General features: G+C 51.7%; 1 protein-coding gene across 2 annotated transcripts in view; it reads right to left on the reverse strand.

The window, feature by feature from the left end:
* Positions 1–8,216, reverse strand: part of KCND3 (potassium voltage-gated channel subfamily D member 3) — a 229,738-nt gene extending 221,522 nt beyond the window's left edge. For both annotated transcript variants that reach the window (XM_008055359.1, XM_008055358.1), the window contains exon 1: positions 7,044–8,216. In XM_008055359.1, the coding sequence (XP_008053550.1) occupies positions 7,044–8,149 (1,106 nt within the window). In that variant the 5' untranslated portion in view covers positions 8,150–8,216. The remainder of the gene's footprint in view (positions 1–7,043) is intronic.
* Positions 8,217–14,328: the final 6,112 nt, after the last annotated feature.

Consider the following 14,328-nt stretch of genomic DNA (forward strand, 5'->3'; position numbering starts at 1 on the left):
CATAAGTGGACCTTGAACAACTACCATATTACTGTAGGAAAGGGATTGAAAGTAGCGGGAAACTGTGGGGAGGGGGGTGGGTAGGATTGTATGGGGAGAGAGGTGGGTGGAACTGCTGGGATTGACAGTAGTCGATATCCACCTGGGGAAGAGAGGACACCTCAAGTACTTGCACAATGAGCAGCTATATACCTAACCCTGAATTGTACCCCACAGTTTCAAAATAAAAATTAAAAGGGAAAAAAATGAAATAAAAAAATAAAATAAAATAAAAATTACCAAAAAAAAACCCCAAAAAACAAACATATGTCACGGGTCGGACACAGTGGCTCATACCTATAATCCGAGTATTTTGGGAGGCTGAGGTGAGAGGAATGCCTGAGCCCATGGGTTCAAGACCAGCCTGGGCAACATGGTAAGACCCCATCTCTACAATAAATCAAGAAAAATTAGTCAGGCATCATGGCACATGCCTGTGGTTCCAGCTACTCGGAAGGCTGAGGTAGAAGGATCACCTGAGCCTAGCAGGTTGAGGCTACCACTGTACTCTCGATTGGGAGACAGATTGAGATGGCAACTCAAAAAAAAAAATACATCAGTGGCTCCAAGCCCTCCAGCAACTTCCCATGCCAAGCAGAGTCAAGGCCACATGCCTACGTTGGTCACCAGGACCCTACACGAGCTGCTTCTCCCCATGACCTCTCTGGCTCATTCCCCAGTACTCCCTGTCTTCCTCTGCTCACACAGCTCGGCCATTTGGACCCCTTAGTTTTCCAGGAACAGCACCCCAACGTCTCTCCTGATGGAGTTTGCATCTACGGTTCCCTCTGCCTGGAATGCTGTTCCCCGAGCTATTCACATTCCTGCAGGCCTCTGCTCAAATACTGCCTTATCTGAAAGGCCCTTTGTGACCTCCCAAAATAAAACAACAGCTGTCCCTTGCGCCACCTGTCCCTCACACTCAGCGTTCCCTATCACTCATGCTTTTTTTTTCTCTGTAGATTCATATGATGTGCTTATTTGTGTATCTGTCTACTGCCAGGTGTTGTCTGCTAAGATGTAAGCGCCATGAGATCAGAGACGGCATTCTTCATTGGTGTATGCCTAGTGCCCAGTAAGGGTTCAGTACTCATTTGTTGAGTAAATAATTGAAAGGAAGAAAACACCATGGGAAGAGGGGTTTATCTACAATGCTTTTTCTGTCCCTCCTCGGCCCCAGAGTCCATGGGGGAAAGAGAGGGCATAACCAAGTGCCCAGAAGCCATGCCAAGGATTGGGCACAAACTTCCCTGGCAAGCAAGCCCCAGCCCTGCTAAGGCTGATGGTGGAACCATGGCCTGCTTGGCCTTCCTGCCTCTACTCTGCCCACAAATACCCTGCCTGGCACCACAAGGCAGCTAACATGAGGATGGCACTTTCGATGCTTCTCACGTGGCTGAAAGGTGATTATCAAATGAGAAAACTAAAGCTCGGTAAGTTGAGGTATGAACCTGTTTGATTGAACAAATATTTATTGAAGCTCACAACATATCAGGCCCTGTGCTAGGCATGAATGACACAATGATCTCTGGGACAGAGATCTGCCCTTGAAGAGCTCACATCCTGGGGGGATGACACAGAGACAGCTGACTTTAACAGAATGTGGCAAGGATAAGACAGGGGACTGCAAGAGCTGCAAGAGGAGACCAAAGGAGGGTCCCTGGAAGGCCAGGAAGGCCTCCCAGAGGAGGTGACGCGAGACTGAGTTTGAAGGATGACAGGAGTCAGCCAGACACCGGGGCAGAGTGAGGGGTTGTCGCTGGAGCTTCAGGAAGAGTACTGGAGTTCAAAGGAAGAGAATGAATCCCCTTCAGCTTGCTTTGCCTGAGTCTGACACTGGCTGATGTGCAATCTCAGCACCTGCGTATCCCAGAGCCTGCCGAGAACACAGGGGCTCTCAATAAATGGGGGAGCAAATGAAAGATTTCTTGTTAGAATGAAGTTCTGTCCTTCTCTTAGGAATGTCAGCACCAGAGAACTGTCAGGTAAGAAACGCCAATAGACCGGGCACAGTGGCCCAGCCTGTAATCCCAGCATTTTGGGAGGCTGAGATGAGAGAATTGCCTGAGTCCGGGGGTTCTAGACCAGCCTGGGAAACTTGGTGAGATCTCATCTCTATAATAAATCCAAAAAAATAAATAAATAAGCTGGGAGTGGTAGCACGCGCCTGTAGTTCCAGCTACTTGGAAGGCTGAGTCGGAAGGATCGCCTAAGCCCAGCAGGTCGAGGCTGCGGTGGCTGTGAGTGTGCCACTGCACTCCAGCCTCAATGACAGAGTGAGATTCCAACTCAAAAAAAAAAAAAAAAAAAGAAACGCCAACAGAGAAAAGACTCTGAGGTCATTTGTTCCCAAAAAGTATCCCAAGATCAGAGTCGTGGGGGTAGGGATCCACCTCCATGCAGGTGGACACTGGTAGCCAGTGTACCAAGGCCAAGACCCTGGGGCGTTGAGAGGAGGGGTGATGGGCCCCAGAGGCAGTGGATAAAGCTGCAGACAGAATTTCTAGTTGTTTAAGGGTTAACAAGAACAGATCTCAGACTGGCTCCACTTCTGGCGCTGGGGGAGCCTGATCAAGCACCCCATTTGGTGGTGTGCCTGTGTGGACCTCCCAGGCCCGGTCTCCCGGTTTCCCAGTTTTCCGGCCTCCCAGCCTTCCAGCCTCCCAGTCTCCCAGCACCCCAGGCAGGCCCCTTCCAGGATTATGTCTTAAAAGGAAATGAAAATCGCCTGGAGGCGACTTCGTGCTTGGAAGAAGTAAAAATTGATTCTGTTTCCATTCAAGTGATTTTTGGACACTGTCAAAACCTCTCTCATCCCAGATCACGGGGTGACACATAGGCTGCCGGTCTCAATTACATAACCGAGCCAACCGGCAGCAGTAGGCCACTTCGTCAGGAGTAGACGATGCCCTGGCGCCCTTTCCCCAGACATCCCACAGCAGCCTCATTCCACCCAGGCCGGCAGCTGGCCCTCCGGGGCCCTTGACGATGCCTGACTGCAAGGCTCCCCCCCACACACGCTCTCCTCTGCCCCACGACCCCGCCAAGCTCCCCCCACAGATAGGCTTGAGCAGCTCAAGCCAGTCACGATGCCAGACAAAGTCAGACAAAACAAAGGAGGAAAAACAGCTCTGACAAAGTCTAAGTCACACAATACATTCCCCAACTAGTTAGACTGGTCTTATTTAATACTGGGAGTTCTATGTGATCCCTTCCCTCTGTTAACTGAGATAATTGGGGATTTATGTTATTTATAGCATCAATTATGAGCACGGAAATTAATCCTTGAATGGCGCATCTGGGAACTCAACTGTCAAGGGGGCTCAAGGGAAGCCTGGGCAGAAGGTGGGAGTCCTTCCTCCATGCACAGGAGGCTACAGAGGAGAGTCATCCTCCAGCCCTGACGGCAGCTGGGCTGTTATTGTTCTTGGAGATATTAACTAAACGGTAATTATTGGCTCCGGGAGATGCCTCCCTAGAGGACACCTGAGTAAGTCATCCGTGAGGTGCTAGGAAGGCAGGCAGAGATGGCGACCAGAGCCAGGAAGAGTGACTCCTTCACTCCACACGCCGGCTCTCTGCCTGTCAGTCAGCCCTGCTCTGCCAAGGAGCTGCAGGTGGCCTCTCTCCAGATGGGTAACAGGAACTCAGGGGAGGAGTCGGGAAGGGAGGTTCTGGAGAAAGGAATAGGGAGGTACCTGCTGGGAGCTGCTGGAAGCCATTGAACCATGGCAGGCTAATGGGTCTTGGTCTCCCATGGCCACTTGGGGGCTCAAATGCCAGTGCAGAGTAAGACAAAGACGGACTTTCTGCAATGGTTGAGGAAAGTACAACTAGCTAGCACAGAAACCAGCAGGGGGAGAGAGGAAGGTTTCCAGGGTCGAGTAGATGAGAACTCCAGTGAGGGCAAGATCCCCACAGTCCTGCAGGGCAGCCCAGGGGATAGATCAGACACCAAGTAAAGGCTGCTCTCCTCCCTCCTGAGATACCAGGGCTGGAACAGAGTACACACAGCCAAGGGGGCTGCGGGCTCTGCAGGCTCAAACCTTGGATCCACCCTCAAGAGAAGACAGGTGAGCCTCAAAGGGAGTACAGTGTCAGGCCAAGCAAACGGAGAAGGTGCCCCATTCACCCATCCTGGTGCATGCATCAAAAGCATTTTGCCAAGCACCTGCTATGTATAACCAAGCCATAAGCCTGGTAATGGTACCAACTGCCAACTCAGGTCAGAGTCAAAGGAGCCTGACCTAGCAATGAGCTATACCAGCCTGGGTGGAAGAAAAGTAAAAGCAGCTTTCTCTTTCCTTGTCTGAGTTTAAGGAAGTCACAACGAAAGGTTTCAGCTCTGGCCATTTGATTCTCCTAGAGGCTAGACATTTGAACGCATGGGGAATATTAAAGAAAATGTGCTCACTGTCAGGTGTGAAGTGAGGAAATCCACCGGGCCCACAGTCAGGGAAGCATCCTCTCTCCATTGCAGGCACCCTTCCCTTTCCTCCCTGGCAGAGTCTGCCTGCTTCCCTCAAGAAGGAAAATGTGAGGTCAAGACTGTCCACCCCAGATGCTGGACTTCTCCCCTTGACTCACAAGGTGAATTGACAAAGGAAACCAGCAGTTTCCCCAGCAGCAGTAAAACACTGGGTTTTGCTAGGAAAACAGCCATTAATTTCTAAGGCAGCATTGAAACTGCCCAGGAGAAAATGTTTTCTTTTTAAAATCTCCGTACACCTAGTACTATGTCTGGCATATAGTACTCACTGGACTGGTGCTTTCTTAACTAGCAATGTGACTAGAACAGAATATCACATCCTGAGGCCATAACAAAAAAGTCCCAGTCTGGAAGGCCTGATCTTTGCCTGGGGGCCCTAGTGGCATGGGGGCGAGGGAGTGGTTGAAGGGGAGACAAGGCATTGTAGACAGCCAGAATGATAACTGCAAATCAGCCCTGCCCCTTATCAGCTATGTGACTATGGAAATTTACTTAACCTCTCTGAGGCCCCCTTCTGCATCTATATAGAGTCTAAAATTTTTCCTACCTTGCACTTGCAGGGCTGTTGTGAATATTTAAAGAGATAACATATGCAAGGTTCTTAGCATGCTGCCGGCACACAGAGGACAATTCCATGCTGTTATACGACTAATACAAAGTCATGGGCAGGTGGCCAGTGAAGTTTCCATTGATCTTCTCTGAAACAAACACATTTGAGCTCTGACACCCATCAATATGCCCTGTTTTTCTCCCCATGGGAATCCTGAAAGATCCCTCTGGTGTCATGAGTCCCATCAAGGGACACCTGAGGGCACTGGATAGTCAGAGCCACATCAGGAGCTTGACTAGCGGGATGGAGTGGGGTGTGTCAGGAAGGTGAAAGGATGGCCAGGGTCAGCCTAGAAGGGATAAGGATGACTCCTCCTGACCGTGGCCAGCTCCCAACCCCTTGTATCCCACTAAATACCCTACTGTGCCAGAAAGTTCATATCCGCCACCTAAACCAAGAGAGACAAGATCAAACAACCAAACATACTTACCCACTCTGGGGGAGCAGCTATTTGTAGCATTTTGTGTGTGTGTTTGTGTGTGTGTGTGTGTCTGTGTGTCTGTGCATGCGTGTGTCACAGACAAGAGGTAAAGGGAATGTCCCAAACCAACGTGGCCTTCATAATGGATGGTGACACCCTTGCTCTTTCCCTCGCTACTCTCTCCCTCTTGTGTGTGACAGAATGACAAATGTAATTATTTTAAAAGATCCTGTCACCTGCTCAGTCATTCCCAATAAGCACACACAGCACTATGGAAAAAGCGACGCACTGCCACGGGGTTTTGGCCAGGAAAAAAAAAAAAAAATCAAACCACCATGACACCACCAACCAAATTGTCAAAAACCAAATAAAAAGCTTCATGAATTCTCTATCAGCAATATAACGCTTCCTGGCCTAAGCAAATATAGACCCAGCATATGAATTGTGGATGGATTTCGCATTAGCCTCAATGGCTTCCAACAGCTGAAGCAGAAGCCCCTAAGAAATCTATGTCTCCATAAAGCTGCCTTTATTGGCTCTAATTCTGTTAGGGTGAGCACTGTCATCTCCTTTCCTGAGCCCCTTCCGCTGATGGAAAGCTTCACATCCCAGAGCAGTAAATACATGCCTGGGACCTCAGTTGGAGCGAGACCTCAGAGAGCTGGAGGCAACTGAGTCACCACCTACTCATTGTGCACCTGTCTCTCCCTCTGATGATATGGTTGCTTCTGTTTCTGACCATGTGGTCCATTCAGACCAAAGTCACTTAGATAGGCCAGGTAACAGGGAGGATTGCCATGAGGAGAAAAACAGGGCATACTAATGGGTACCAGAGTTCAAATGGGTCCAATCACTGGTTCCAACTGACTGCTCCTCCTTTAATCAGATAAAACAAAAATCAGGTGCCTTGCTTTGCAGAAAACCCAAGTTCAGAGTCTCTTAGAGAAAGTCTGCTCAGAGCTACTGAACCCTTGAGCAGCTGTGGCAGCAGAGAAGCGAGACAAATGAGAAGTGAAACGATCCGCAGACAGACAACAAAGAAGAAATGCAGGAAGGATGCCAAAAGAGTGCTCTCAATGTTTTCTGGTAGTGGACATCGGAGCCCACCTCTCAAAGTTCACAGAACTACCCACAAAAGCCCCTCTCTCCCCACCCACCACCCCTTCACGGCATGGCCACCTTACGTGCACAGATGTATATGCGAACGCAGAGATCACCCCGTTCCCAGACATCGTACACCACCCATGGCTGAGAAAACAAGTGGCGACTTAAAGTACCAAGTTGCATAACATACACGCCCCACTTCGTGAAGAACACTCCATTCCAAGCAAGTCGCCACCCCCAGACAAATCAGGCCTATGCCTTCCCTTTCCGAGGCTGCAACGTCTCCACCCAGGGGACCCCTCCGCCCCTCCCAGTCCTAACACCATCCAAAGCTTCAGAGGCCATCCAACCTCTGTCCGCGAGTGCCCGCGCCGACTTACCCCAGTGTGGTCATGGTCACGATGGTGTACCAGAACGAGGCGGGGATGCTAGTGAACTTGCTGGCCGAGGAGCCCTTCTCGGCATAAAACATCACAGTGGCAAAGATGATGATGGCCATGGTGAGGGAGAAGAGGAGGAAGCCCAGCTCGGAGGCACAGCTCTTCAGCGTGTAGCCCAGGATCCGCAGGCCCTGGGAGTGGCGCGAGAACTTGAAGATCCGGAAGACGCGGAAGACCCGGAGCGTGACGAAGGCCCCGGACACGTCCTCGTTGTTGGTCATGACCAGGCCGATGTAGTAGGGCATGATGGCCACCACGTCGATGATGCTCATCACGCTGCGGATGAAGCGGTAGCGGCTGGGCGCCGCGAACAGCCGGAGGAGGTACTCCACCGTGAAGATCATGACGCAGGCGGTGTCCAGGCAGAAGAAGGCCACCGAGTAGCGCTCCCCGCACGGGAGCTCCTTGCTCCCGGGGACCGTGCCGCACGGCACCGTCTCCACCACGTTGGTGATGACCGACACGGCGATGAAGAAGCCGGTCACGTAATAGAAGACCAGGGCCAGCGTGCTGGTGTGCGGGTTCTCGAAGGCCCGCCACATGGTCTGGCGGAAGCTGAGCGAGGGCATGGACTCCTGGTTGTTCTCCGAGTCGTTGTCGTCCATGAGGCGCTCGGCGTTCTCCCGCTTGCGGTCCTTGTACTCCTCGTAGCAGCAGTCGCCGATGATCTCGGGCAGGATGCCGTAGAAGGCCAGCTCGTCGTCGTAGGCCGAGATGCACTCGTAGCGAGGGTAGTGCAGCTTCCCGGTGCGGTAGAAGTTGAGCACACAGCGAAACACCTCCGGGTCCCGGTCGAAGAAGTACTCCTTGGTGTCCTCGTTGAAGAAGAACTCCTTCTCCGTGCTGCCCAGCAGGGTGTCCGGGTACCGCTCCAGCGTGGTCCTCCAGGTCTGGAACCTACGCCCGCTCACGTTCAGGACGATCAGCTCGTCCTGACGCTTGTTCTTGTCGGCCGGGGCGAGGGGCATGGGGCAGTTGGCCACCGGCATCCACCCGATGGCCGCCGCCCGGGCGAAGGGCAGCCAGGCCGCGACTCCGGCCGCCATGGTGACTCCAGCTCCTGCGCCGGCAGCTGCGGGCACGCTCTGCACACCAGCTTGGAGTTAGTCCAGCGATCCCTGGGAGACGGGAGGAGAGAGCAGAGAGAGGGGTGAGACTGTGTCGACTCCCAGATGGGAACCGGGACACAGGGAAGGGTCACCAGCCAGTGAACGGGCCAAAGCCTCCAAGGCAGAATTCATAAAGCTTGAAGTCGTCACCCCAGACAAGAGGACTGTATTCTTTTCCGTCCTCCTTATGCAGGGAGAGCACCTGGCTGGGCAGGGCAGCAGGGTGGGAAGGCCAGATGTTGCTGACTGCCTGACAAATTGTCAAGTGCCAAGAGGGCTCAGGAGCATTTGGAGGGAAGGCCTCTTTAGCAGGAAGATCTGGGAAGACACGGATAATAATCAGCTCTGAAAGGTTATGGCGTTATTACGAATTTAAATTGGGAGAGGGTAAATGAGTTCTCATTAAACGAATTTAAAAGTGGGATAAACATGCTAATTTTTATTTCACTCTTCACCCACCAGGGTAATCAGGCATCAGGTAGAGATGTCATCAGGTAAGCACATTCTCTCTACTCCTCCCTGGTAAGGAGGAGGCTGGGGTGCTCGTGTCCAGAAGATTCCCCAAGATGGCAGGTGACCACAGTAGGCCCAGGGCTTGGTAAAGCTCTGTCCCCAACTCCCAAGGAGAAGACTGCCCCTGGTGGAGTGCTACTCTGCGGGACACTTGGCCCCTGTCCTTGCCCCAGCAACCGAGGATTGCGCCTCTCAGAGCTGTGATAGAAAGACCCGGGAAAGGTTGTGAGGCTAGGCAGGGTCTCTTTCCCCACGCCGTGAAGGACGCCTGGGAAGCTTGGTTCACCTGACTTTGTAGGCTGTCCCTCTCCTTCCCCAGCGGAAGCTGATCCACGCTCACTGCCATTGCTGTATTCCTCGCCTCCTGTCTCCATCTGCCCACCATCCAGAGCTCCCTCGGGTTACATAACAATACTCCTTCCCCTGCCAGCCTCTCTCACCTGGCCCCCACTCCACCCTCAGAGATTTTTCCAGAGCTGGGCCACCTTGTCCTTTCACCCACACCTTTCTAAACCACGCTGTGTGCACCCTTCCCCATCACCTGTGTGGTTGGTGGGAGCAGTGGCATGGGGAATTATATTTGGCTTTGGGAAACAGATTTACCTTCCCAAAGCTGGCTTTTTAAAGATGATAGTGAAATGACTCTGCAGTCCCCAAATGTATACCATCTGTGGAAAGGCATGTGGTGACACAGAAACACACGTAACCGCAACGGGAAATTGGGGTTGACTCGCTCACCTCCGCTAATCCTAAACTGATCACACAGAACAAATCCTAACTCAGAATTATTTGGACCTTCTGAAATTCAGTTAGTTTGACTCAATGTTTAAATAAAAGAGGCAGAGATGAGTCCTGGAATTTTTTTTTTAAACAAGACTGCAAGGGAATTTGATCTTCATCTCTCCCTGTAAACCTGCTTCACCTTCTTCTGACTTTCAACTCTTCCAGGTTTTCCCAATCTCTCTACCGTCCCCTCTCACCTGAGCTGCCATTGGACTTTTCTGCTGGGCTCTCCCTGCACCTGGACAGGTTTAAATAAAACCTGCCTCCTTACAGAAAGCTGTTCTTTACCTTGTACTCACAGACTCCCTAACCACAGGCCTGTCACCTTGACAGTCTTTCTCCAGAGAGCTGCCAGAATAATGAGATGACAGCTCTTGCCACCTTCCTGAAGGCCCCGATTCCCTCAGGCCTCCTCCCTACTGGCCGTCTTACCTCTCTCTCTCACCCCAATCCATTCTGCTCAGAGTAATCTCCCTAAAGCAAGGTTCTGACTGTGTTCCACCGCTCAGCCTACAAAATCAAGTCCAAATTACTGGCACGGCATCAAAGCACTTCCACAGGTAGATCCTGGCTTCTCACTCCGCCCTGGTGGCCCAGGCACCCATGCTAGCCTTCAGCAACAAGACCGAGACTGGTCTCGGACAGACCCTGGGATGTCTGTCTCTGAACCAATCCTCCTTCTAACGGGAGTACTTTCTGCATCCCCGTCCTGTTTGAATGCTACCTCTTCACTCCCCTCCCTGCGATGCCTCCTCTTCGCACCATGAGATTCGCTCCCCGCTTCGGGCTCTCAGCACTCTGCTTCCCCTCTGCTCTCGCACCCATCACCCTCTCTACCTGGGATTACAGATACTTTATACATGTCTTATTAATAAGTAAGGCTAACAAGAATTGAGCACTTACTGCATGCAGGCATTACTGTCTTCCATGGATTTTCTCATTTAATCCTCCCAGAGACCCTACCAAAGAGATTCTATTGTGTCCCCCACTTCATAGATAAGGAAAGCTAAAGTCTATTGAAATGGAACAGTCTGACAAGCCCCACATGGCAGGACAAGGATTCCAACTCAGGCAGTGTGCTGGGTGCTGACTGGCTGCCAGACACAGTACTACACACTTACACGGAACATCTCAATTCATCCCAACAATCCAGCAGGGCAGGAGCCACTGCAGGCCTGGTTCTGCCTACAAAAGAAAGATGAAGCCTAAGGAGTTGTGATAATTGTCCTAAGGATGTAATCAGTAGACAGAGCGATTAAACCCAGGCAGTATCCATGTGGAGTTCAAGAGTACAGCTGGGCCATACCCTGGCTTTCCCTGTGCTGCACTGAGCTCCCTAAGGGCAAAGGCCAAGATGTCTCAACTTTTAGATCACGACCCAGGAGGTAGCATAGTGCACTGCATAAGTAAGTGCTCAAGCTGCGAGCCCTGGTCTGATAGCTGCTGTTTGCTTTGCATCAATTTGACTCCTTGTTAATGAATTTCAGGCATTCTCTCTCCAAACAGTAAACTCTGAAGACAGATCTGAATCAAAAGAATCCAATTCAAGGGTCCACCTCCTCTGACTCACTGTACCCTTAGCACGTTTTCTCAAGGAGCCAATCTCTGCCTCAGTCTCCCCATCTGTACGCTAAGGGGAATTTTCACAGGCCCAGCTCCCTAATAAAGGGAGGTTGATTCAGAAGCTACAGAAGATAACAGGCATGGTAATGACATTTCCCATAAGTGTCACCACTCAGAGAACAGAAGAACAGCGCAGGCCTGCAGAGCTCTCAATTATGGAGATGAAAGAAAGAATGGGGACAGATCATCCATGGCAGTGGGTGCTCCACACGCCACTGAGAGAAGATTCAGGAACACAACCTGCATGTGCCATATTTCTTCAATGAACTTGCCCTTATAACTAACTATGCTTTCTTTAGGACTAGGAGACTTTGTACTTCTAAGAGGCAAGGGATGATTCCAATTCAGACTGCATTAACATTGAGCACGCAGCCCTCTGGGTACAGTCCTAGGCACTTTTACACAACACATTTAATTCACTGCCGTGAAAATCCCACGATATGGGCTTTTCTACCCACAAGTTACAGGTAAGGAGACTGAGGCTCAGAAAGTTTCCTTCAAAATGGCTCAATTCCATAAATAGCAGTTGGCGGTTTTCAAATAGACTATTGATGGCTTTCCTGGTCTAGGTGTAATCAAACAGCGATGTTCCCAGCAGAAGACAGCAGGATGCAGATTCTCCTCCCTGCCCTCCCCAGGCAGCAAAGAGCAAGGGCTGTTCTAGTTTTAGTTCTATCCTAAAAAGCAAGGTACCATTCCCCTCTGGCCACAGAGTCCTCATCTGTAAAATGAAAGAACTGGACGAGAAAGTGACAGGGGACCCTTTGGCTCAAATAATCCCTGATTCCACTGGATCCAGGACATCGAGGCTACAGCTCAGGTCTCACTGAGATCTCTTCACAACGTCACCCATACAAAGAGAGCATCTGGTCTTGTTGTTGTGGGATGGGCATTAGGCTGAGCCTCATCTTAGCAAAGGGAACTCTGGGAATTCCTGATGAGAATGGTGTCCACTACAGGGCACACAACCTCTGTCCCTTGGAACCCAAAGTAATCCGAGACCTGATCTACCCACAGAATCCCTGACCATCCTCCAGCCCTCTAACCTTTAATGTCCCTGCCTTATCCAAGAATGGTACTCAGAGAAGCAGGACTTTGAAGGGGTTCAAAGTGGCAACAAGAGCCCACTGAATCAAGAGGTCTCCTGCGGAACCCTGCTAGGCCAGATACGCAACTTTGCCCCCAAAAGGGGGATGCCCTGCCCCTTTCCTTCTCCAAGGGTGTTGCTCCTCCCTGATTCCCAAGCTTCAGTGCCAGGAATCGGCCCCCGCCAAGCTGAGCTCCATCAGCTTACTCTCTCAATCCCATGCCAATCTCCTCTTCTCTAAGGGTATGAGTATTTTACAAACTGCTTTCGGATGAATAATTGAGAGCTCAGGGGAAGGAAAAAAAATAGCCACTGCTTATCTATCATAGAAGCCTCTGGTCCCAAGGCCAAACCTTTGCTCCATGCATTCATCCAGGACAATCTTCCTAGAGAAGGCCGGGAAAACACCAGAACCTGTCCCCGATAAAAAGTACCAAAAAGGGAGCGGTTACCCCATTGCTACTGCTACTTTTGTGTGTGTGTGTGTGTGTGTGTGTGTGTGTGTGTGTGTGTGTGTGTCTGGGTTTGGAAGGGGAGGCCAAGTGTCCCACCAAATACCACGCCCAGGCCACACCAGCGATGCCCACCACCCAACCCTGCCGGCCTGACCCGGCTCAAGTCGGCCTTCTCCATGGCTCATGCGGCACCAGCACCTCCCGGAGCACAGCAGTGCGGCCCCATTTCCAGCCAATGGCACTGCACATGCCTCAAATGCCAAGGTTTTACTAGGACGTGGACGCCTTACGAATGAAAAATCTGAAGCTATTTTTGTTTTTGGCAGAAGAGTTTGACAGTAGAAAAGATGGGGGGGGGGAGGCTGGAAAAGAGATATTTAAAACAGGTGCGCTCTGAAATTTAAAAGGTGAAAAATCCCGGAAAAGGGAAACAATCGCTCCTGCTCTAAAAAGTCAGCTGCCCCATTAAACAGTTTCTGTGTGGCAGGTAGGGGGTCCAAGAGCAGGCAGGGTGACCAGACAGCCTGTCCTGCCTGGGGTCTGACTCCCAGGGAGCACAGCCACAAGGCAGCAAAGATGTCATGTCACTAAGGTCTGCCCTTCAGTGACCTCAGTACACAGTCTCTGGAAACTTACTTTCCACAATCTTACATCCCTCAGCCCAGAATGGGGCCAGTCTAAAGGCAAGGGAAGATGCCCACGATCCAGAGGGTGTCTCCTGCGTCCACCGGACTGGGGTAGACAGGCATGAAATTAACAGCATGAACCAGGCCAGGATCCTTGGGGCACAGGCCTGGGACACAAATACAGATCGTCTTCTCCAACAGTGCCACTCCTAGGCTTCCCAGGGCACTTTCCTGAACTCTTTTTCTCCAGCCTCCTCGGCAGCAAAAGGGAGCCAGCTACTAACCTTTCTTCCCCTGGAGGGGTCCCTTGCGTACTTGCATTTTGTGGCATTCAAGCAGTGACAAGGAAAAATAAACACGCCAGTTCCCTTCCGTGTACCAACAAGTCCACACGGGGAAATGTACACATGCTTGGTACTGAATTCGTGCACGCCCGGGGGGCCCTTTGTAAAGACAGTAAACATCCAAGCTCCCTTGAAGTAAGGGTAAATAAAGGCAGACGTTTAACCACCACGTCCCTTCATGCAAAATACCGCCACGCATGCCCGGTCTTACAAACAGATCGCACTGCGCCTGGGACCCCAGGAAAGTTCAGACGCCGTCTCTTACGAAACACACGGAGCCTCTTCCTCGCGCTGAGATTCCAGGTCTGGAACCTCAGCCTGTTGCTGACATATCGGGGCTGCCCGGGATGGAAGCAGAACCTCTTGGAGCGGATTCAAATGTCAACACTAAGCAAGCGCTGGAATCTAGTCGATTCCAGGTAACTTCTCGGCCGGCCCCTTCCGTCCCCTCCCCCGGCGTAAACACCTCCCCGAGCGAGTCCTTGGAACCCCCCCCGGGCCCGCGACGGCCCCCGAGCCACGCGGAGACCGCTCCCAGGGCTGGCGGGGTGGCAGCGGCGTCGGGCGGGCAGCCCCCGGCTCGCCGGCTGGAGAACTTTGCGAAGCGCCCCGACCCGCTCCGGGTCTCCACTTCCAGCCATTTCTCTCCCGCCCCGCCCGCCGCGAGCCTCCGCCACCTGTCGAG

The sequence above is a fragment of the Carlito syrichta genome, unplaced genomic scaffold (genome assembly GCF_000164805.1).
Source record: "Carlito syrichta isolate Samal-C Ts95f unplaced genomic scaffold, Tarsius_syrichta-2.0.1 Scaffold301830, whole genome shotgun sequence".
Lineage (NCBI taxonomy): Eukaryota > Metazoa > Chordata > Mammalia > Primates > Tarsiidae > Carlito > Carlito syrichta.